At 43.3% G+C, this 25,578-nt stretch overlaps 2 protein-coding genes and 1 long non-coding RNA gene across 4 annotated transcripts in view; 1 reads left to right on the plus strand and 2 right to left on the minus strand.

The window, feature by feature from the left end:
• Positions 1-25,578, minus strand: part of LOC110367212 (Fc receptor-like protein 5) — a 57,243-nt gene that overhangs the window by 13,720 nt on the left and 17,945 nt on the right. The window lies entirely within an intron of this gene.
• Positions 849-17,499, minus strand: LOC118561776. Its single transcript, XR_004930248.1, has 3 exons — positions 17,386-17,499; positions 17,160-17,195; positions 849-1,164 (listed from the first exon to the last, which is right to left on the minus strand). It is a non-coding gene; the product is annotated as an uncharacterized LOC118561776 (long non-coding RNA).
• LOC118561775 lies at positions 3,053-14,413 on the plus strand. 2 transcript variants are annotated; one of them, XM_036133979.1, is made up of 3 exons: positions 3,053-3,570; positions 4,869-4,940; positions 10,771-14,413. In XM_036133979.1, exon 3 carries the CDS (start codon positions 11,064-11,066, stop codon positions 12,327-12,329), a length of 1,266 nt encoding a protein of 421 aa, XP_035989872.1. In that variant the 5' UTR covers positions 3,053-3,570; positions 4,869-4,940; positions 10,771-11,063; the 3' UTR covers positions 12,330-14,413. The 2 variants fall into 2 exon arrangements, with proteins under 2 accessions (XP_035989872.1, XP_035989871.1); XM_036133978.1 differs by lacking the exon at positions 3,053-3,570 and having other exon boundaries at positions 4,626-4,940.

Genomic DNA, 25,578 nt, shown 5'->3' on the forward strand with positions numbered 1-25,578 from the left:
TAAAGATTCTGTCCAGATCGTACCAGTATTTCTGAGTCTTTACTTTTTCAGTCGGTGATTGTAATAAAACTGAGTCAGTACCAGGTCATGGATACAGGAAATCAGGATTTGGGAACAATTTAGATGTGAGAGATGAAGGCGTACAGGGTCGGTTTTCATGATGCTGTTAGCTCTTCTGTGGAAACTGTTTGGAACGATGGTTAAAATGCCAGATTTTCTCTTTTTAATTTTGAACAAATGTGTTTAAGACACTAACATAGATTAAACATGTATATAATTGTGATTAAGGAGCAAGAGTCAACCAAGATGCTTGTGTCTTACCGTTTGATTTGTGACGATATCGCTTTCTTATTAGAAACAGTCACACCAGTAAAAACACAAGACAAAAGGATGCAAGAGGAAACAAGACGACCTGAAGAGATGAGAAGTCAGTAAGAAATGGAGGGGCAGAGTTGGAGGACGCTTCTGAAATAAAGATATTTGTAAAGAAATTATTCAATTGATCAATGATTAAACATCAGAAACTCTAGTCAGGAAACAATGAAATGAAGATCAGTCCTCCTGACCTGAGACAGAGATCCTGCTGGATGGAGACTCTCCATGAGCGCTGATGCTACACCTGTAGAGGCCTTCATCAGAGCTGGTCACATGGTGGAGGGTCATGTGACCTGCAGGCTCAGTCCTGATGAGGGAGCCATCTTTATAGAAAGCAGCTGGGAGGTTGGAGGGAGCGGTCTTTGTGTGACAGCTCAGAGTGACGTCATCTCCCTCCATCACAGGGAGGACAGGACTCTGCAGGATCACTGATCCACCTCAACACAGAGACAAACTACAGCATTTCATCCATTTCCACACAGCTTCATCAACACTAACTCCACAGTCTGATCTTACCAGTGACAGTGAGTTGGATGCCGATGCTGTTTAGTCCCGATCTGGACACACACCAATAATCGCCACTGTCCTCTATGAAGAGGCTGCTGATGTTACAGGTAGAACCAGCAGCTTTTTCCAAATCATCTCCACAGTCCACACCTTCTTTGGCTGTGTACCTCCTCACAGTCCATCCAGCAGAGCTGTCGTCCTCCTCACAGCTCAGAAACACAGATTCTCCTTCAAAGAACTGAGATCTGCTGGGACTCACAGTCGGACCAACTGGGAGGCCTGCTTTAGTTAACATTAAAAACATGAAGACGATAAATATTCTAAAGTTCAGCATTTGTTTCTACTTAATGATCAATAACCTGCCAATAAGCAGTTCCTAATTTGGAAAGTGCCTTGAGATGACATGTGTTGTACCACCAGAGCCATGGACTAGAATTCAGATTGAATTGGAAACATGTACCATTGGAAGAAGTCGGGTGGGTTGTGAGCAGAAACAGCCTCTCACAGCAGGCGCCTGCTATAGAGAGCAGACTACACGTCTTCCCTCCCACTTCTTCCGGGGATTCTCAAGGAAAGAGAGTCCGCCCTTGGGGACCAGCCAGCCAGGCATGGGGCCTCATGGGGCCCAAAAGACCCACTAGCTGAGTAAAAATGCGCTTCTCTAGAACTCAGTTCCTGCTGTTTCGTTGGGACAGCGATGGGGAGAAACTTGTCCTCTGGGGAGCAGAGGACCCGACTGGGTTCGAGGACCTGACCGGGCGAATCAAAAATAAGTTTGCGTTCTCACTTCTGCGCAATGCTGAAGTGAGAGAATGCGGAAACAGCTTTGTTTTTCCTCAGCTATTGCAGGAAAGCTGACGGGAGACGCGGATCGGTCGCCTTCCCTCACCAGACAAGCTGAGAGCTCAAAGACTGCATGCGGGACCTCGGCCGGCCTACCCTGCACCCTGACCATGTTTGGAGTATTACTTTCCAACCGGATGCCCAAAGTGAAGCAGAACTCACACAGAGGCACCGACAGGTTTGGCAGAGGAATAAGCAGCGAAAGTTAAATGGTTTATTTAGAAGGTTACGTAATGCATTTTCTCTGTGTTTGAAACACATGGAGCTTACAGGGTAGCCGCCGTTAGCATTCTTTGCTGAAGTAATTCGAGTATGTTTTTATGTTTATAACAAACGTTATCTCCACAAGGGTTTTATACATTGATGGGATATTGATGTTTGTGTTATCCGGTCCACTCATAACGACAAAAGTGAAAAAAGCTGCTATTTAAAAATAGCACCAAAAGTCCGCTAGCTTAAATCCTATTAACTTCCGGTAACATTGCTCTTCCCAGATCAGTGACTAAGATTTGTTTAAAAAATAACGCTTGTTTCGTTTCACTCCACCATCGTTCCATAGTGCTACGAACATTATCTCGGCATTAATATGGAATAATAATGTCGATTTGTATAACTTTAGATTAGCTGATTTTAGCGACAGATTGCTACAGCGACGCCTAGCGTCCCGGAGGTATAAACGCATTAATAAAACCGAGCTTCCCTAAAGTTCTTACTGAGAAAATAATTCTTTAAAATGTTATTTCATTAAATAATGTTTTGTTTAGCTCAGGTTTAGCATTGTGAATGGGTTGAAACCACTGAGCTATATAATACACTGGAGTGCTAATCACCGTCTGTTTGAACGAGTCGCTGTGATGCCACCAGCCGCCATATTGGTACTCCCTATTTCCCCCCAGTAACTAGGGAATATGTGCGCTACAGCATCGAATAACGAGGATTTTCTCATGTTCAGGGGGGGCTTAAAACTTTTAAAATGTCAAATGCCATATAGTTTTATGTTATGTTCTAAAAATATCAAGTACTGAGAAAGTCACGTGCTGAAATATTTTGCATTTTATTCATTTAAATATATATGTTTAACATTTATAAATATATAAATAACAATGTACAAAAACATATATTTACATATGTGTATACATATATATACATATATACATATACACATACTTATATATACAAATATATATATATTTAATATGAATAACATGTAAAATATTTCAGCACCTAATTTCCTAGTAGTTGATAGTGTTAGTACATCCACTGACTGTAGAATTACCTGTGAAACGTTTTCACTCAGCCAGAAAACTGCTTGTTGTTGCAACTGTAAGGATATCCTTGGATCAGTGGTGGAGACAGCCTGACTGGGAGCCACAGGGCACACTTAGATAGCACTAACACAAAGATTGGCACATATCTGTCAGATAGCACCCTGGTGGTGACACATTTTCCCTACTGATGACACAGTCAGGAAGCGTACAGCCCTTGCGTGGGTGTGTACCTAGATCTCTATATAATGTATATGTGATGAGCAGTCGGCGCGTCTTGCCGATCAAGAGCCCATCAGCGCTGATGACTTTGTAACCATTTCTCTGACCTTGTGGGAATTAAATAATAGAAATATACTTTACTGTTTCGAGAGTCTTACGTCTCCAGTATAGTTAAGTGGCGGTCGTCTGAAGGGTAAAACGGACCGGGACCACTGGGGTGTTTCACCGCCACCAGGGTGCGGTAGCTCTAACAAACTGGTGTTTCCACCCGGACCCAAAGGACGACGTACCAACTTCCGTTTTTTCGGTCAGGACGCCATTCCGGAAGAAAAACACAACGTGCGGCCGCACAAAAAAGGTAAGGAGATTTCATTCATCTCCTAGTGTCTTTTTCTTCCTGGAGGGCCGACTTTTGTACTCCCAGAGGCAGAGAAAGGGTTGAGGATAATTGTTTGCAAACGTATCGATAATCGATAAGGATTTGGGATTTGCGTGCGGTCACAGAGGTGAAAGTCCGGGAAGTTTTGGCCAAACTTATGAAAATATTGTGAACCTTGAGAATATTGGGTTTAGAGGTCCCTTGTTAGGCACAGAGGAAAATACGTCTTCCTCTGTGTCTAGCATAAAAGCGGCCATTCTGACAGACACGCCATTACGCGTGGCTTCTAAAACATCGTGTAGCCTAGAAAACGTGGGTTTAGAGCCCCTTATCTTCCGCGGGGACTAACATAAAATCTTTCGTCTTCACGGAAATATAAAAGCTGCCTTTTCGAAAAACGAGCGCGTATGAGATTGAGAACAAGACCAGGCAAATACACAATGGTGTGAATGCGGAGGTTTGACGGAGGGTGGCTCTGTTAAAACCCCGATTACAGACGAATATAGAGAATCAGCCAGTGAGTTCAAGATATCTTTTTATGAACCGTGACCTGTTTTAGAAACAGGAAGACCGGAATAAGCCCGTGAGCTGGACACACACACAACCAGCAAGAACGAAGGTACGTACGGAGTTAACTAAAAGATTGGCCAGAGAGTGTGAGAGTGTGTATGTGTGTGTGAGACACGTTACTATCTTTGAGCCGTGGAAGTGAAGGGTAAGGGTGCACCTGTTCAGGTGACAAATGACCTGCCCATCCTGAGTACACTGGCTCATTGAAATTGCCGTGTAAAAACACTATAATAAGGCACATAGGAACATAATAAGTTTTGGTGTCTGAGGGATAAAAAATAAGCTCTCATTGGACCGGGGACAGGACGCTGTCCCAGCAGGTTGGCCAAAACGTGTGAGTGCTGGAATGGCTGAGGATTCAGTAGCAAATGAGCTCCAGGGGTGTTCTTTGAGAACACTGCTGGAGACAGGAAAAGGGAGCATAGTGGCAAGCTTCCCACACAAAGATGCTGAACATCATCTGAAACAATTTGAGGAGTGGTGCGAAAGGATGAGGGGCGACGGGGTTTTTGGTGACTTTGAGGGGCCCCCACCAGAAGCTCCGACGCGAACTCACTATTTAAATGTTTTAAAAAATAGGTTAGTCCAGGCACAAGAAAAAACTGCTGGTGCTAGTGTTTTTGCTCGAGAGAAATGTCAAAAAGAGGAAATCAAAATGTCAGACTTGATAAAACTAACTAAACTTTACTTCAGCGCATGCTTTTCAGGATACGACCAACAACAACAACAGGGCATACAACTACGGGGGGTGGAGGACCCACCGTCCTTCATGAAAAAGGGTAAGCACGAGCCTCCCTGTTTTGATACACACATGTCTGCCAAGGGTGCTGTTGATACAATGCAATCTGGATTGTTGTACCAAGCTAAGCATGTTGTGACTCCATCGGCCCCTACTGTGCAAATGCCTATCGTAGAACTACGCGGGGGACAGATAAACTGTGATATAAAACCGACGTATGAAGAAAAGAGGTTAGATAAACGCAAACAGGACCTGCTGCGGGAAACGATAGAACAAGCGGTAAGAAACGTCCTAAAAACCACGGTATCAGATGACACAGATGACATAGAAACTGACGGGACGCACTGTAGCAAACGTACATACAAGGCAGATAAAAGCGATAGTGCAACACAAGAGGAGCTGATAGAAATAGAGAGAAAAAAGTTGGAGCTACAGTTGCAACTACAAAAACTAGATGTCGAAAGCAAACGAATAAAACAAACAGCGGAAAAAAAAGGGGGTTGAAGGAGGAAGAACAGGTAAGTGTATCGCAGCAGATAAGATCAGACACACTGCTCGACTTTGGTGAAGCAGCTGAGCAAGAGACTAACATGGCGTGTAGAATACAGGAATGCTCAGAATTGATTGACCAACTACTTGTGCCCACAGAAGGAGACCACACGCAGAAACCAGAACAAGGTAAGGGGGAGGGGTATGAAATGTACCCTGCAAACGCCCTACTGCAGAAAAGGGCAGCCTACTCCCAGCCACTGGATGCATCGGGTCCCAGATACGTCCTGCGTTCAGGTAAGGAAGCGGGTCCCACGAAATCGGCTGCAAGCCACAAGCTTCAGATGCCATTGGTCCAAACCTATAATGCTGCAGGTCAGGTACAGACAGTCACATATAACCCTTTCTCATGTGCTGATGCCGTGCAAATGAAGGCAATGCTGCCTGATCCTAGGAAAGGGGGAAATGTTTGGATAATGGAGTTCGTGAAGCTCTTTAGCGGACATGTGTTGTCTATTGGGGATGCAAGAAATGGTCTATCAGCTTACTTGGAACCACATGAACTACACACCATCGAGGAATGTGCCAAAACCAGCAACCTAGGAGCAGCTGCCCCGTTGGCTCCGGTGGCGAATCGCCTATGGGACATGCTGAGGACGTTTTACCCGGTAAGAACAGATTCTAACCTCTTAAATGACACCACACGTCTTACAGGAGAGGCAGCTGAAGCATATGTAGACAGAATACTGAAGGTATGGGAAGAACAAACAGGATCTTATCCGTTATCAAGTACGCTGCAAAAATTGTTTAAGCAGGCCATGATAAAGGGCCAGACAGGAACTGTTAAAGAAGAAATGGAGAAGCTGGTTGCGGGTGAAGTCATGGCGTTAGATCAGTGGATGGCCACCTTGATACATCACCTGGAGAGGGCGGATAAAGGGGAGAAGCAAGGTAATAATGAGATAAAAAAACTTCAGCAACAGCTCCTAAGTGAACAGCTATGGGAACAAAAAGAAAGGAACAATGACAAGAGGAAGGAAATTAAGGCGGGGAAAACACAGATGATTACTGATTCCAGACCTCTAGGGCAGCAGGATGATCTCTCTCTCACAGATGTCTCATATCAGATGTATCAGAGGGCTCAGCGGGGACAAATGCCTGGAAATGGTACACAGCGGTACAGATATAACAGAAGAAGGCCACATAGGAGCTCCCAATATTGGCAAGACGATGATGAGTGCTGGAGTTGCGGCCGGCCGGGACATTTTGAAAGAGAGTGCCCTGGCCCTGGTCGCCCGCAACGGCAGCAGAAACCAATGCACTCACCACATCAAAAGCGAACATCTCAGAACCCACCACCACAGCAGTCATATGGACATCAGGCACCCAATTGCGATCAGATGCCACAGTACTGAAGGTGCCGGGGTTCCATTACAGAAGTAGGCTTAGAGGAGTTCCCTGCCCCAATTTTTGACATCTTTATTCAGGGTGAAAGTTACCCTTTTATGCTTGACACTGGGGCACGTTACAGCACTGTAAATTTTGATCTCCCAACCTCGAGCAGATTCACTGAAGTGATGGGATTTTCCGGTAACAGCCAGACATGTTATTTTTCAAAACCAGTTGAATGTGTGCTCCCTTTTGATGACTCTGACATGGTGTTTTTGCATGAGTTTCTGATTGAAAAACAATGCCCTATAAACTTGCTGGCTCGTGATTTGATTGCAGCTCTAAGGGCCGCAGTGGTTTGCTCCTTCTCATACACTGATGTGATTTTCCCAAATGGCAGGATTGTTAGAACTCAGAACTCCAACATAAATCAAATGAACCAGACTCCGTGTATTGAAGAACAAAATGCTTTTGTGTGGTGGGGAAATGTGCTGCATTGTACTGACAATTCTTTGTCGGATGTTGCAGAACGCTGGGACGGTTGGATAACTTCTCTCCGCCCCTACTCTACCCCAGCAGATCCCCTACATGTTACGCTGAACTATCTGAGATCCCCAGAACAGGTGTTTGACATCGACAAATATCAGGATGCATGGGAAATGACCATGAAGCTGCTACAGGACACGTACAGCTCTGATGAATTATTGCTGTGGGTGAGTTGGTGCAACATTTTCATAGGACCACAAGGGGTCGCCGCTGCAGCTAAACTACCTGAGGAGTTGCAGATGCTGTATCAGCTAGCTCCAGACATGCATCCCCACTTCACCTTAAAGGTCGCAAACGGGGAACAGGCAAAAAACCTGGGGCCCATGGTGAAAAAAGCAGTCGAAGCGACAGATTGGCAGAAGGTGGAGGGCAGTCCTCACATGGAATACAGCCCAAATTGCAACACCTACAAACTCATTTATGAGGGGAAGGTATGTGTGAAGTTGGAGAGAGTGAAAAGGAGCAGAAGTCACGGAAGGGAAAACACAGATTCTGAAATTGCATTGCAGCTTTTGAAATCTGTTCCAGACACTGTTTGGTCCAGAGGACCATTTGATGTTGGCCTGTGCTGTGATGTTTCACCCATCCATTTACAGATGGCCACGGCTGAGGTTGTGAACCAACCGCAGTACCCGCTTTCGCCTGAGAAGGTTGACGGCATCAGAGGTACTATCTCCGGTTTGTTGTCGTCTGGTGTCTTGGTTCCCTGTGACTCTCCCTACAACACCCCGATCACACCTGTTGCGAAGCATGGTAAACAAACCTATCGCTTGGTGCATGACCTGAGGAAGATAAACTCTGGACTAAAATCGACTCATTATGATACGCCCAACCCCTACACAATGCTTTCAAACCTTGAGCGGGACTTCAAATGGTTCACAGTTATGGATCTCTCTAACGCTTTTTTCTGTGTTCCGATCCATCCAGACTGCCAGAAGCTGTTTGCTTTTACCTTTGAGGGTCAGCAGTATACCTATACCAGGCTGCCGCAGGGTTTGACGGACAGCCCCTCGCTTTTCAATCATGTGTTGCAGAGGCTGATGCAGGATTTTGACCATCCCTTGCTGGATAGGTGCAGCATCCTGCAGTACGTGGATGACATCCTTTTGGCAGGCCCCACGGAACAAGAGGTCAGTCAGCTGAGTGCAGATTTTTTGACCTGGTTAAACTCTAAAGGGTTCAAGGTCTCCAAGGAGAAGATGCAGTGCTGTCGTGCCAGGGTCGTTTTTCTGGGGAGAATTATCACAGCAGCAGGAGTGGGGATCACAGACAGTCACAAGCAGAGCATCCTTGCCCACCCAAAACCACACACGGTACGTGAAATGATGTCCTTTTTGGGCTTAGCAAACTACAGCAAGAACTATGTTCCGGACTTCACTGCACTTGTAGCTCCCATGCGCAAACTTCTCACAGAGGCAGGGCACGGTCATCTGAAAGCACCATTAGTGTGGACAAGTGAGGCAGAGCAGGCACTTGTTCTTTTAAAACAACACCTGAATGAGGCTGCGGAACTAGCATCCCCTGATCTAACGAAAATGTTTGAGCTAGATGTGAAGGAAGAAAATGGTTTTGTTTCATCAGTTTTGTGGCAACCTGGTACTATGGGCAGGAGAGTGTTGTGTTACTATAGTACGAAGCTGGAACCAGTGGAGATGGGACATCCAACATGCACCAGGGCTCTGTGTGCAATCGCTAAAGCGTTAAAAGGAACATCCTACGTCACTCGTGGTCGAGATGTCAGGGTTCACACTAATCACACTGTAGCAAGCTACATTTCGAGCAGCAGATTCACACTAGGAAGGCAGCGAACGGGCAAGCTCCAGGACATCCTACTCCAACCCAATGTTTTCTACATAGGGACCGAATCTAACATGGCAGCTCCCACATCGGACCACTCACCCCACGTTTGCGAAGCTCTGGTGAGAGATGAAATGAATGTCTTCCCTTCTGTTTTAACAGAACCCATTCCAGGTGTCATTGACGTTTTTACAGATGGTCACAGCCACGCTACCCCAACAGGGGGGATCGTGGCCTCCTATGCTGTTATCTGCAATGCTGTCGATCTCAACCTTTTTTCAAGGGGCACATGGCACACCGTGGAAGCTAAGGTCATCCCGCCTCCGGCGTCGGCCCAGCTAGCAGAAATAATCGCTGTGATCCGCGCTTGCGAACTGCATGAAGGTAAAAAATTGAACATCTACACTGATTCGGCCTACGCAGTTAGAACAGTCCATGTCGACCTAAAACACTGGTTGAGAACTGATTTTTTAACCACAGCCGGTAAACCTGTCAAACACATTGATCACATGCTGCGCTTGAAAGAAGCCTTGACGAAACCTGAATGCGTGGCGGTCATTAAATGCGCGGGTCATCAATCGGGGGCCTCAAAGATAGTAATGGGGAATAACGCTGCTGATGCGGCCGCAAAAGCAGTAGCTGTTTATAAAAGAACTGTAAAAGCAAAAGCACAGATGGTTCAGTCCCCCGTTGTTGCGCGGGACACGGGGCTGGTGGAAGTCATTGACATGCAAAAAGCTGCAGCACCCCAGGAAAAACAGGCATGGGTTGAAAAAGGGGCAAAACAGGATGAACAGACGGGTGTATGGAGGTCACATAATGGGAGACTTGTGGCCTCCTCTGCACTTCTGTTGCTTCTTTGTGAAGAAGCGCACCACAGGGGCCACCAGTCCAGTGAAAAAATGCTAAGGCTAATTAGCCAAAAGTGGTGGCACCCTTTCATCAAAGATGTTTGTAAATATTTTGTAAATACTTGCTCCATTTGCTGCCATTACAACCCAAAACGAACATTGAAGGTTGGAATGGGAGCATTCCCTGTTCCCAGCAAACCTTGGCAGGAGGTTGTTATTGATTTTGTGGACATGGGAAAAGAAAAAAGGGTGAAAGGATGTAGATATTTGCTTGTTTGTGTTGATACTTTCACCAGGTGGGTTGAAGCCACGCCCACCAAAACAGAATCTGCACGAGAGGTCATTAATTGGCTAATTAATGACCTGATCCCACGCTATGGTGTTCCACTTAGCATCCGTTCGGATAACGGAACACACTTCACCTCAGACTCCTTAAAACAAGTCGAGGAGTATTTTGGGATCAAGCAGAAGTTTGGGTCAGCATATCATCCGGCCTCACAGGGGCTTGTGGAGAGAACAAATCGCACAATCAAAGAGCAGTTGGCTAAAGTTTGTGCTGATACTGGGATGACATGGCTGACTGCGCTGCCATTGGTGATGTTCTCAATTAGATCATCACCCACTGATCGCATGGGGTTGTCTCCCCATGAACTTTTGACAGGAAGGACGATGCCCTGTCCTTTCACTTCCTCTCTCCAACAGGGCTGTGAACCCAGTTTGGAACTACAACAAGAGGAGCTAACGCATTATGTCCAACAGTTGCAGTCTGCTGTGAAGTTTTTGTCTCACAACACACAGGAAGCCCTGACTGGAGAACCAAAGGGAGAGACTCCGGAGCAAATTGCACCTGGGGAGTGGATATACAGAAAAGTGTTCCACAGAACGTGGAAAGACCCCAGGTGGATTGGACCTTTTAAGGTGGTAAGCTCAACCACTTACAGTTTGAAGGTTTGGCTCGACGAAGCTGAAACCAAGGTAAGCAGATCTTGGCACAAATCACACTGCAGAAAGGGCACACCTTCCACAGAGAGGAACCTCAGAGAAATCAGAAAGCACCTGAGGGATATTGGAGAAAACATTGAGGAGTAAGAATGTTGCTGTGCTGCAGCAAAGTATCGGGGGGAGGACAGTCTAGTTTGATTTTATTTTTCTTTGTTTCTGGTTTAATCTATGCTGAACAAACTCATTTTGATACCACAACCTCCCGCATGAACGATTCTAGATCGTTTGTGCACAGGGCCAAGCGCGATGCGCCGGTCTGGAAAAGATCGTCGGATCCCTGCATCAAATATTACGGTGGCTTAGAGTTAAACTATACTCTGGGTAGCTCAGTAACTTTCCAATTCGATCTCTGTGACGTCATTGACTGTGGGGAGGACCCTACATCTTGGAGGGGTTATGAAGTTTACATGTGTCACTTCCTGTATGGCGCACCTGTTGGGGGCACATGGTGTCCCCGATGGAGTTATGTGGGCTGGAACACTGGCCCAGGGGGGTATGTAGCACCACAATCAGGTGACTTGAAAGAACTACAGGAAAAGAAAATTGGGCTGATGAGGGGGCAACTGACCACGACCTCCATGGGGGGGGAAGACATGGGGTTAAATCCATTGCTACTGAGTGTGACGGACCTTAGGAAGAACGTGTATTACTGCGGCAAACACCAGCTCAATAACTGTCAGAAACAGGGGGATAAAGGGTTTTACCTTATTTTGGGGGTGGAAGCCACAGGCGTAGATACTAAAGGGCTCATACGTTTTAATCTGTTGGGCTCACAACACCCTAACTATCAAGCTAAGGACCCAGTACAGACAGCCCGTGTGCGGGCTTTTGATAGCACTAAGATTTCATACTCACAACAGCTGCAATTAGCTACAGGGTACTCCCAGAAAAACACCTGGCTCCTGTTGATTCAGGACGCGGCGCACAAAGCCCAGAAGGGAAATTGCATTGTATGTGCACAGGCCAGACCAAATCTGATTCTTACTGAAACCGCTTTTGAATACACAACCAATGGTTCCAGCCCAGCGACAAATTCAAGTGATATCAACTGCCTACTTCAGGTTATGTCCAATGATAATCTGAACTCGAGATGTGCTGGATGGCATGCCATTTTTCCAGTGGCCCCGCAAAACACTACGCCTCCCATCTTCCAACCGACAATGCTAACGAAGGTGACCTGCTTTAATAATGGGAACGCTGCAGACGGGCACTTTAGTGTTGGTCGCCTGTCACCTAAATACTGTGTGATTACTTACGACCTGACAGGGGTTAGAACTGCTGGACAGTTACTGGTGAACAGGGCTGACGTGTGGTGGTATTGCGGTGGTGACACCTTGCGGGGTGGCTGCCTGTGAATTGGAGGGGCCGATGTGCTTTAGTTTCCCTGCTGTCACCTATCCAGGTCGTGTCCGAAGCGGACTGGTCAGCATCCTTGGGGGATGTTACCCGTAACCATGTCAGGAGACGATCTGTAGATCTGTTTAAAGATTCACCTGTGTGGATTGATGCAATCGGGATCCCGCGTGGGGTGCCCGATGAGTATAAATTGGCCAATCAGGTTGCAGCGGGGTTTGAATCTATATTTATATGGATCACCCCAAACAAAAATGTTGATCGAATTAATTATATACATTATAATGTACAAAGGCTTTCGAACCTTACTCGAGATGGGTTTGAGGCAGTTCATGGACAGCTTTCTGCCACATCCTTAGTCGCCTATCAAAATAGATTGGCTTTGGACATGGTCCTGGCAAAGGTGGGAGGGGCGTGTAGTATAATCGGCGATGCATGTTGTTCTTTTATCCCAAATAACACAGCTCCTGATGGATCCCTAACAAAAGCAATAAGAGGCCTGCAGTCTTTGTCAAAGGAGCTAAACGCTGACTCTGGAATAGAAAACAAATTCACTGCGGTGATGGAAAAATGGTTTGGAAAGTGGGGAAGTTTTTTCGTGAGTATATTCTCTTCTTCTGTCATTGTTGTTGCAATGTTTGCTGTCTGTGCCTGCTGTTGTGTGCCGTGCATACGGGCACTGTTTTTCAGGTGCGTGGACAAGGCTTTGGGAGCCCAGGCTGCGAGAGGGTGGGCCGCTCCTCTTGCCTACCAGATGTCGATGATTCAGTCATCGGCTCCTTTGCACAAAGGAGCCGATGAGGGGGAGACTGTGATCCGGCTTTTAAGCCCCACAGACAACGATGTCTGAACTAAGAGGGGAGAAAACCTTCTCTCCTAATATCCTTTATGCTTCGATTTTTTTATTTTTATTTTAAACAGTGGTCAACATGATTAAGAATAGAATCGGAACAGATACAGTGTGAAGTAAATGATTATGAATATTATGGGGGAGGACACACAAGGTGAAATGAAGCGAGTTAACCGGATCCTCCTCTGTAGCATAAAACCAATCAAAATTTTTTTTTAAAAACCTAGAAATGTTAATGATTTTAAGTCAGAGCTGTAATTAGTGAGCAGAAAGAGGGTCAAACGCATTCAGACAAGAGGTTCTGGTCTGATCACATTGAGATAAGGACGCCACTAATTTGAAGGATTTTTAAACAATTTATGTATACAGAAAAATCACTTAAGTTATTTCCGCAAGGTCTAAATGTGTTATGCAAGAAAGGCATGGCTAAAGAATGATTTGTGTCCTCCCATATTAGAGCCATGCTTGAATGTCAAATGGTCTACTGTGTATAACCATTCCTTCTCCAGAGGACGACCACGCCTGGTTGGAAGACAGAAGGAGCATACAGAGGTGGAAAAGAGGACGACTGTTAGGGTCTACATTAACTGATTCACATGATGCTTAGTCAGATTTTAAAGCTGTGCTTAGGGGCAGTGTTTATTCTCTCTCTTTCCTTAATCAAGCACATATAGAATGATTTGGGCTAGCTCACTACACTACACTACACTACACTACGCAGAAGGTTACCGGAGAAATGGCGTTCCCACCCTTGGGGGGAGGGCAGGGATCCACGTGCTAGCCGGATGGAACCTCCTGATTACATATAGGTTTACGGGGTAACAAGGGGATGTGATTGTTCTTGCAGAGGGACAGCCTGCGGGCGGTCCTACCACTGATCCGGGTCCGGATGATCTTCCTTAATGATGTGTCATTTAGGCACATCATGGGGGGGTCTGTAAGGATATCCTTGGATCAGTGGTGGAGACAGCCTGACTGGGAGCCACAGGGCACACTTAGATAGCACTAACACAAAGATTGGCACATATCTGTCAGATAGCACCCTGGTGGTGACACATTTTCCCTACTGATGACACAGTCAGGAAGCGTACAGCCCTTGCGTGGGTGTGTACCTAGATCTCTATATAATGTATATGTGATGAGCAGTCGGCGCGTCTTGCCGATCAAGAGCCCATCAGCGCTGATGACTTTGTAACCATTTCTCTGACCTTGTGGGAATTAAATAATAGAAATATACTTTACTGTTTCGAGAGTCTTACGTCTCCAGTATAGTTAAGTGGCGGTCGTCTGAAGGGTAAAACGGACCGGGACCACTGGGGTGTTTCACCGCCACCAGGGTGCGGTAGCTCTAACACAACCAAATCCTATGGGATTCTGTGAGAGTAGGGAGGAGCAAGATGGCGGCCAGTGACTTCACTTTTTCGGCAAAATCAGCACTCCAGTGTATTATATAACTCAGTGGTTGAAACACATACAAAATGTTGTTCTGAAGTAGTTAAACTAACTTTAGCTCATTCCATGTTGTTTAAGATCAAGTTTGGTTCTTTGACTCAGATCTGCAGTGAACCAGGATTCACTGAATTATGATCACCACTTTGTTTTGTCTGTTGCTTCTTTTGCAGGTGTGATACTTTGTTTGGACAGAACCCGATATTCAGCCGTACACGGAGCGAATGCTTTAAAAGGTTTATTTATGGACGAGGCAGGCGAACAGAGACGGAACAGAGTCCAGGATAGACCAGGAAGGCTGAGCTGCAGAGAACAGACACTGGCGGAGGAAAGGTCTGAGGAGGGAAGGCAGAGCTCCTGCAGCAGTTCTGATGGGGTGGTACGAGCAGCAAGACAGTCCAGGTCCGGGTCACTGGCAGGAACCGAAAAGCACCCGAGAGTTCGCCAGGCTCAGTTACTAACGGACAGGCAGGTACTGGATCCAGAAACCAATCAGGCAGATTTCAGGCATGCAAACTGAATCAGATTGGGATCAGGCAGGAAACAGAGAACAGAGAAACAGGTCAGACAACAGACAGGCTTACAAACAGAAGTGCTGGGACGCATTTACCGCTGGTTTGAGACGATCTGGCACTGGTAGCTGATCTGCACAAGGATTATATGGAGGAGGAAACAGGTGGGACCAATGAGAACTAATTGCAGGCATGGTGGAGATGAGCAGGTAGGGATGGGAATCGAAAACTGGTTCCTGTTCAGAACCGGTTCCGTGTTTTTCAATTCCGTGGCACCGTTTGGCAGCTCGCTTAACGATTCTCTTTTCGATTCGGTTGTGCTGCGGCTCTGAGCAAGTTACGCAAGTTACGTCACGTTTTTACGCAAGTTACGTCACGTTTTTTACGTAAGTTACGCACACGGCATCCAGTAAGCAAGTACGACGTGACCAGGCGAAAAACCAAACAAAAAAAATGCCGCCCCATCGGGGGAAGCGGTCGAAAGTTTGGTTTCATTTTAAGGAAGAGAAAGATGCCAACGAGGCGCTTTGCAATCATTGCAAAATGGCATATACATCCGCGGGAGGAAATAGATCCAACAGGCAGAAACACCTGCGAACACAACATGGCATACATTTAATGAATGTTTTTGATTCTTACCGGACAGAAGCTAAAGTTACGACCAGCATGGAAGGCAACTCTGGTGGTAAGTAGCTAGTTTTACATCACTGGCTGGTTCCTAGTAAATCATATGCCATTTCTGGAAATAAACCAATTTCCTACCTCTCTTTGGGGTTATTAAGGGAGTGTGCCTTTCTCATTAATCCAGCCCTTCATTGGTAGCATGTTTAATTAGAACTACTGGTAGCTGGAATTCTTACATGATTCTAGCTATTGCAATGGATGTAACGAAACATGATATGAAGTTGCTCCGCAGTTCAGGGAGCGAGAGAAAGGTGACACTTGTTTATTTAAATCAAGGGGAGATGAGTTTATTTCCCAAAATTGTACAGTAATGCTTTTTCATTAAATGGATGGCTTCTCCTTTAGATTTAGATGACTGAGGTTATCTAAAGAGAGATTAATAAGCAACTGTCACAACAAACTTACATTTTCTTGTATTCTAAACAACTCATCTACTCTATTTAAGTTTGTTCTTATATTCCTTTTTTTATTTAAACAAATATAAATGTTACTCCAGTTGCACATTTGCTGTGGACATCACGACCTTGTTAGTTTGTAAGGTCGTGTGATAGTTAAGGAAACAAAGTTGATGCTCATCATCAAACTGTTTGTTCTCCTTTTTTCCCAAATTGGAATCGAAAAGAGAATCGAAAAGGAATCGAATCGTTTCACAGAATCGAAAAGAGAATCGGAATCGTGAAAATCTTTTCAATTCCCAACCCTATGAGCAGGTGTGCTGAGTTGAGGATCAGATCAGCACCAGTGCCGAGATCGTCACAGCAGGCACATAGTGCCTTAGCTTAGCTTCTTTTTATCTTCATTTTGCTTAGTAGTTTAGTTAAGTTTCACTAGCCTAGTAGAGAGGATTTGTTGATTGAAATATAGCGTTAATTCAGATTAACAGCATTATATGGTGATGTTCTCTGGATGCTCATTTTATTTCTGTTGATAAACTCTTGAACTTGAAGAGAAGTTATCACTCAGTTATTCTATATGTGTGCAGAGTTTGCTGATAAAATATCGCCAGTGCTCCAATTCATCCCTTTCAACTATTGTCCTGATATCAGCTCTACAGCTGATTTCCACTGGACAATACCTAACAGACAGATAGTTATTAAAGATTAGATAACATTAAAAGAGTGTAATTGCACAACACATGTATCATGAATTGGCACTCTATAAATAAAATTTAATTGAACTAAATAGAATAGAAAAAGAAAACTAAAGCTAGAGATTATTGTCCAACATCTCATATATGTCTTCTGTTTTATAATCGTTCTCTGAGGAAACCCTGGAGAACTTCAGTTTCTGCCTCTAAGAGATCATTAAAAGCATTGAGAGGTGAAAATGTTACTAACCTTGGTTTATTGTGCAGCACAGGAGGAAACTCAGACCTGCAGATGACACACATTTAGACTGGTTTCAATAAACACATGTTCAGATTATCTGTTATCCTGGAAATGTCAAAGCTTTAGTTCATGCAGTCTAACTAGTTTCTCCTCCATTCTGCTCCGTCATCATTCCTCAGCAGAACAGGCAGTAAAACTCTGATCTTTAAGGAAAACCCAGATGTTCTGGACTTACAGAGCAGCAGGTTCTGTGGTGTTCTTTCCTCCATGGTTCCTCTCGATCTGTGACAGCTTTTCATTTCTGGCAGGAGATCCAGAAGAAAGTCCGCCCTCTTCCTTTCTGCAGCTTTGTTTTTCTCCCTCCTCCTCTTGTTACTGAGAAAACAGCGTTTCCTCACACTTCATCATCAGAAGCTCTAACTATATTCCGAAAAGCATAATTTTAAAGCAAACTTTGGACTAACAAGTTTTGGTCATTTTTATGTAAGTATTCAACATTTTAAAAGTTGAAAGAAAAAATGACAAGTCCAGACTTTTCTGGAAGGAGTTTCCAAGATCTCCCTCAGGTTTTTATGAGGTTTTTTTTCATTGTTGTCCAAAGATGATTTTAAACAGACTGCTCATGTTTTTTTTATATATATTTTTTGCATGTGTTTGTCATCAACCCATTAAATGGTAATTATTTCTGTTTCTTTATTATCCATTTTGCTCCTTAGAGCATCCCAGATCCTCTAAGTGTTGTTTCTTCCAGCTGCAGCCAGACCTTTTTAACCTGCTGCTCACAACAGACTCGATACCTGTTTATGCTAATAGCTGCACAGGTTCTGATCGGATCATTAACCATTTACAATGTCGACAGATGCTAAGGTAACTCTCACGCCTTAGCTACTTAGCTACGATGCACAGTGCATATCATAGTATTGAGCTAATCTTAGATTAGACTAGTTTGTCCCCTTTTTTTTCTTGTTTTTCATTGCTAATAATTTTGTGTAAGTGTTTCTTTGCCACTATTACACCAGAACTTCCCCATTGTGGAAGAAAAAAGGAGTTCTTATCATATCAGTTGTTATTTATTCCATCAGTTGGCTTCAGACCTTCCAGTAAGTCAGATCCAACTGTAACATTAACATTAAAATCAAAATCCCTAACAGTTAAACACAGCTTTTTTTTCCCAAAGCTGTAAGGGCTATCACCCCCTGCTGGAAATCAACAACACAACAGCTCAGTTTATTATACGTTACACATCAAAAGCTCAGTACTGGTTCCACAGGTGTCTGATCTGATGGAAGTCATTTTTACTGCCTCTTACATGGAAATGTGTATTAGTACACTTCAATCTCTCAGGGACTGACTGTTTAGAAACGATGCAAATTGCACAATTTTCTAACTAACTTTCTTGCACATTTATTGTAAACTACTGTCTGATTTTCTTGACTTGGAAATGAGTCCATTAGCTGCTAAAGACTATAGAACTACGGTGGTGTCCCAGGGGCTGTAATCTAGAGCCGTGCCTCCTAAGTACCGTCACCCAGCTGGACTGGTTACCCGACTCCTCGGGTGCTGATGGGGGGGCCGCTACATGAGGCTAATCTCTGTGGCTCCACACTAGCTAAGGGGCCACTATCTGCTGTTTTTTTTAACAGCATGGAGCTGGGTCTCCAATACTCACACCCTCGCCTCCAAAGCTACAAAAACTCTACATTTATTATGCCGACCGTTATCACTAAAGGAGGCGGAGGAATAACTGAATATGAGACACGAGCTATGTCTACATGCACAGAATTTGTTTTAGTTGGTTTTTTTTTAAACTCCTTCTCTAAGAGGAATTATTTACCATTTGAAAGCCTCTTTTTCCTCAAATGGTGTCATTTCTAAAAAGCAGCAAGGTTTAAATGGGAGCCAAGCTGACTTTTATTTAGTCTCTCTGAAAGAGGCTTTTCTTGGTGTGAGTGGAGTACTCGGTCATGATAAGGCTGCTGAAGTAATTTCTTAGGAATGAGTTGGAGGACTGAACTGTGCACACTGGGGAGTTGGTAGTGCCGTCTCAACGCTTCATTCAAGCCATCTGTCTCTCTGTCCAAAATCTGGATATTTTATAACCATAACTCCTATTTTGTGTGAGATCCTGTGCACTGAGTAAATGAAAGAGATTTAAGTCTGTAAAACGGAGCGCTACCGCAGGTCAATCATCCCTGCTGCTATCAGATTATACAATGCTGCACTGTAACTGTAACCACAACTGTAATAACTAATGTGCGATAATCTATCTAATACACTGTACTACAACCCGTGCAATAATCCTGATGTAGTGACTTCTGCTGCTATCACCACCTGAACATAAGTCAGCACACATGTATGTATGTATGTACAAATGTATACAATGTATATGCACATATATACGCGTAGGTACGTATGTATGTAGACGTATATATATATGTATACATATAAGTATATATATATATATATATATATATATATATATATATATATATATATATATATATATATATATATATAAACAACGATAAACAATGGATGACGGGTGGGATGGGATGATTTTCACCACATAAAATTTTCATCTCCTCCTGTTCTTGGAGTAGAAATGCATTTTATGCCAAAAAGAAATCATGCATAAGGCAGAGAAAAGAGATGAACGGTGAATGTGGTGATTCTCCAGAACTCTGGACATCTCAGTTTGGAAAAGTACAGGATTTTGACAAATAAAAACAGAAAAGTGCTTATAGCTTAGAGATATTTCTTAGCTCAAAGAAGAATGAAGGACACTCTAGTGACACAGCAGAATTAAAAATTATGCCAAGGTTTCTGAGGCTTGGTTTGACAGAGGAGGCCAACACACCCAGACATTTCTTAATTTTTATTATTTGGTTCTCAGGAGCAATGATGAGTGTTTCCATCATATCAGCGATTATGTGCAAGTAGTTGTAACAGAGGAACTGTTTAATATTATTAACACAGTTTATAAAATATTCATTACGCTTAAAAGAACAATAGAGCTGAATGTCATCAGCATAGAAATGATCAGATACATATTACATAAGATCTTGCCCTTACTGCAGCTAAAGTTATTTTGTTGACTTTAACTGGAAGAGAAATGTTATGACAAACATTTGAAATGTATTTTTTCTTAAAGTAAGACAACATCTCAGTATTTTATGCCACCCGCACAAGAAGCCCTTATTTTATTTTTGTACACTGATAAATGCTGCCCGGATTTCTACGGCTGCTGTGCATAATGATTTAATCCGATATAATGATAAAGTAACGATTGTTAACGTCACATAAAAAGGACACATGAGAGGGAATAAAGAAAGAAATGAGTTGTCTGAATAAGCCTTGCTGGAAAATTAAGGATCCTCCATATTTATTTAAAGCAATTATCCTTAAGTAAAAAAAAATAAAAATCACAAAGCATTGAAACAATTTCAGTTTGTATTTCTGGAAGATAAACTTGCGCTACAAAACATACAAAAAAATCCAGTCTTTAATTTAAGTAGATTTATTAAATGTATAATAAATTTTACATCTACTAATAAGGAATCTTATCTTCTAACCAAATCTCGGGTACTAAAGCCATTTACTTGTTTGTTTTATTAGTACTGCAGATTTTGTAACTGTGCTGAGAAGAGCAATGAGAATGTAAATTAAACATTATGGTTTTTCTTTTTTTTCTGCAGTGTTTTCCTTTCTTTGTAAAGTGTCTTATGGGCTTCCAATATAGTTGAGGGATTATCTTGTTTGTTCACTTTTGCCCTGTATCACTATTTAGTTAAAGTTACTGGAGTCATTTCTCCAACAGACCCTCGGGTGTGTGTTTGGTTCTAAGGTGTCACCAGCTGGAGGTAAAGGACTCTGCAGGGGGTTCAGAGGTCAAAGTGTCTGTGTTGTACAGGTTGGGTCATGTTTCTCCTTGAAAGGAGTTCACCTTGAAACTGTTGTTTTTATCATGTAAAAATGCCTCCTCTCTAGTGACAGGCTGTTGAAACTCTACACTCAATGTTGCTCCAGATGACTGAAATCCACCCAGAAACATCTCTCCACCTTCTCTCCTGGGTCTCTGGCTTGTTATTTACTGTAGGAGCTGTAAGACTGAAACTGAGTTTCGGGTGTTTCTGCACGTTGATAAAATGTTAACATTGGCATCAGTTCAACATTTTTGGGATCAGGAAGAGAAAATAATGAACCTGAAAAAAAACCATAAACTGAAGCAAGAATGTTTTAACTAGATAAGCCCAAGTAGATGTTTTTATTGCATTTCCAAAAATGTATCTGTTATTTATCTCTCAATTTAATTTAACAGTAAAATATTGATCTAAAATGTAATTTCTTGTTGCTTTGAACTGCTGAGGGTTTTAGGCTTTTTGTGCTGTAGTAATACACAGTCAAACCACCAGGTAAAAGCACACTTCAATCTGACAGAGGGACAACTGAAAACATTGAATATTTGATGCTTTTATTTTGGAAAAAAGAGGTAAATTATTACACATTCAAGGGTTTTCACATAGCAAACAATCTGACTGAAGCAGAACTGAAACTAAAAGATTGAAAAACACGTTTTCCAGATGATATAAAGAAGACAAAACTGACTTTAAATTTCCTGCATTTAAATTCTGACAAGACAGAAGTTGTAATCTTTGGGCCAGAGTCCTCAAAAAATTAAACTTCTTAATCAATAACTTAATCTGGATGGCATTAACTTGGCCTCTGGTAATAAAGTAAAAAATCTTGGTGTTATTTTTGACCAAGACATGTCATTTAAATCCCATATTAAACAGGTTTCCAGAGTTTCCTTTTTTCACCTCAGGAATATCGCCAAAATTAGAAACATTCTGTCCAGGAGTGATGCTGAAAAACTGGTCCATGCATTTGTTACTTCAAGGCTGGACTATTGTAATTCTTTACTATCAGGAAGTCCACAAAATGCAGTTCAAAGTCTCCAGCTGATCCAAAATGTGTAATGAATATTAAGGTTTTTACCCACCTTTTCACAAAACATCAGGTAAAGGTTTTAATAAGTTTATCAAAAAGGAAAGTATAGCCGAACTGGGAAGCTTCAGGGAACGGTACTGGCAGCTCTGCAGAGGAGAGAGTGGCTGAAAGCTTCCACAGGGAGACTGTAACAGCTCCAGAGTAATAATAATAGTAATATCATCTTTATTGTCATTGAAACATACATTACAACAAAATTTGTTCTCCGCATTTAAACCATCACCCTTGGGGAGCAGTGGGCTGGCATATGTGGCGCCCAGGGAGCAATCTGGGGTTGAGGGTCTTGCTCAGGGACCCAGAGTGCCGGCACTGGGGATCGAACCGGGTACTTGCATCCTTCTCTGAGTGCAAGAGCACTGCTCTAACCACTAGGCCACCACTCCCCTTGTAGCCACTAACCTTTATTGAATCCGTAACCAGGGTTGAATCCAATGAGGAAATCTCTCTCCTGAAAGGGGAGTGTAATGTCGGAGAATACTGAGTCAGTCCAAGGTCCTACACAGATGGTTGGGGGAAGGCAGAGGCACAAAAGGGAAAATCCAGTACGCAGAGTCCAAGGTCCTATTCCAAATCCAAAACACCGATATCCAACGAGCAGAAGTACATACTGGGTGGGCTGAGAGGCAGAATCGAGGAGCAGGGAAGGGTCAATGTCCAGAAACTGAGAAACGGGAGAATCCAAAAAGGGCAAAGACACAGGCAGGAATCCACAACAATCAGAAGTCAAAACATAGTCTAGGCCAGGAATGCTGGAAGGTCTACTCACACGGTGGTTTTCCAGAATCTGAAGGAGGCAGGCTTGAATAGTGCCAAACACATGGGGCAGTAATCAGGGGAAAGAGCTAGAACCATCCAGAATGCCGTGACAAGAGCAAAAGCAACAGGAAATAATCCCAGCAAAAGCTGTGATCATGACAAAATGCTGCAGCGAGAGTTCTGATCAAAATCAACAAGAGGGATAATTTTTCTCCAACTTTAGCTTCCCTTCACTGGCTTCCTGTTAAATCAAGAATAGAATTTAAAATTCTTCTTGTAACGTATAAAGTAGGGCTGGACGATAATTCAATAACAATATATATATCGATCGATAGACGTGTGGCGCGATAGGAAAAAACGGGCCGATAAAAGTTCGATAAAAAACAGTTTTCCTTCCTTCCTTTCAGCCTATCATATTAGTTGATGCTACAGTCACTACTTCCTCTCGACCAATCGTAATCGCGGACCTAGGCACGCTGTCACTAAGCCCCGCCCTCTCAAACCACAACACAGAGCAGGTGAATATGTCGCAGCAAGGAGCGGCGGAGGAAACTGTCCCAAAACGGGGTTTTACTAGTTCGCCAGCCTGACAGAAATAAACCAGTGATTTGTAAAACTTGCAAGAAACCGGTAAAAACAAAGTCTGGTAACGCAACAAACTTGTTTCATCACGTAAGCCGCTCACACACGCAGCAGCGCGAGCCGTTTTAGCCCCGCGCTGCTGCGCGTCTTCGTGGGAATCTTCTGGAAGTTCTTCCAAAACAAAGCAGGTACAGCAGCTAAACTGGGCTCCCTTCTTTGTGATAAAATGAAAAAGCGTCCAAGCGGCATAAGGACATCAGGCATGCAGTAACATGCTTCATAGTGATTGATACGTCTGCAGCTGAAAAACCTGACTTCAAACAATTACTCGCCACCCTTGATCCGCGATATAAAGTTCCGGGACGCAACTTTTTCTCTAACAGCGTTTCCTAAATTGTGCAATTAGTGCTGGGAATCAGTGCAAAATGAGCTGCAATCTGCGTCCTTACACGCCACAACCTCAGACCTCAGCCCTGCATCAGCCTCTCAATTATGAAACCTGAGAAGTAACTAGTGTACTATTCCCACCTAAATAGGCTATTTTATTTATTTATTTGGTATATTTATTTTGGTCATTTTACTGGTCACTTTAGTTTATTCTTTGCCATTATTTAATAACATAACTCAGGTCTCTTAAGTTATTTTTCTTTAAAAAATATTCTGTTATGGTTAAAAACGTTGGTTAAATAAAGACTTAATTGGAATTCTGTGTTTGTGTTCTTTATTAAAATTAAATCATTTAGCGGTATCATAAAATGTCCAGGCAGAGCTGTACATAAAATATGGTTTTAAATATTTTCAATAATTATCGATATCGATCAATATGCATTTTTTTATCGATTAGCTTTTTTTCTATATCGTCCAGCCCTAAGTATAAAGCCCTTAATAATCAAGCTCCATCATATATCAGAGCTCTGATTACCCCGTATGTTCCTAACAGAGCACTTCGCTCTCAGACTGCAGGTCTGCTGGTGGTTCCTAGAGTCTCTAAAAGTAGAATGGGAGGCAGATCCTTTAGCTATCAGGCTCCTCTCCTGTGGAACCAACTCCCAGTTTTGGTCTGTGAGGCAGACACCCTGTCTACTTTTAAGACTAATCTTAAAACTTTCCTTTTTGACAAAGCTTATAGTTAGAGTGGCTCATGTTACTCTGAGCTATCTCTATAGTTATGCTGCTATAGGCTTAGGCTACTGGAGGACATCAGAGATGGGCTCTGTTAAGAAAAATATCCCAAGCTTAAGGTATGTCTCCCCCCCGTTGCTGGCTAGGATAACACATGAAGGTTTATTGCCGGAGGGGGTGGGTCAGAAAGAGAGTTCTTTTGTTCGAAACAGATTCCCCCTCCTCCTAAAAAACATGGGAGGGTCTCAACCTTAAAAAGATGTGTTCAGAGTTGTGAAAGTTAGACAGAATTTTGCATCGCCAATGGCAGTGATGGATTTATAATGGTAATGTAATACCCTGTCTCCATATTTAATTTCTAATAAATTAAATATGCATATTGCAATGTTTTACCTCTGATCAACGTATTCCTCATTTACTGCCAAATCTGGAACTGGGGTAAGATGGGCCTTCAGAGATATGCAGCAACAGGCCAGCTTTTAATAATAACAGCTCCCATCCCACACCAGGGTGGGCTCCCCACAGGTGTGGGGTTGTTTTTTAGGAGCTGAAGTCCTGAGAGGAACTCAGCAGACCAAGAGATTTTGAACAACTTCATGCTCCCAACTTTGTGGGCACAGTTTGGAGACGGCCCTTCTTCTTCCAACATGGCTAAGCACCAGAGCATAAATCAAGATCCATAAAGATATGGAGAAGAGAATCTGGTTTGGATTACCTTGACAGTCCTAAAAACAGGGTCCTGAACATAGCTCAACAGAACATGTTTGGGATGCATTGGAGTGGAGACTGAGAGGCAGGACTTCTCGTCTAACATCAGTGTCTTAATGTGGAAACTGTTTGGAGCGATGGTTGAAATGCCTGATTTTCTTTTTTTATTTAAACAAATTTGATCAAAACACAATAATTGTAATTAAGGCGCAATAGTGAATCAAGACTTGTGTGTCTTACTGTTTGACTTGTT

Source organism: Fundulus heteroclitus, unplaced genomic scaffold (assembly GCF_011125445.2).
Source record: "Fundulus heteroclitus isolate FHET01 unplaced genomic scaffold, MU-UCD_Fhet_4.1 scaffold_71, whole genome shotgun sequence".
Lineage (NCBI taxonomy): Eukaryota > Metazoa > Chordata > Actinopteri > Cyprinodontiformes > Fundulidae > Fundulus > Fundulus heteroclitus.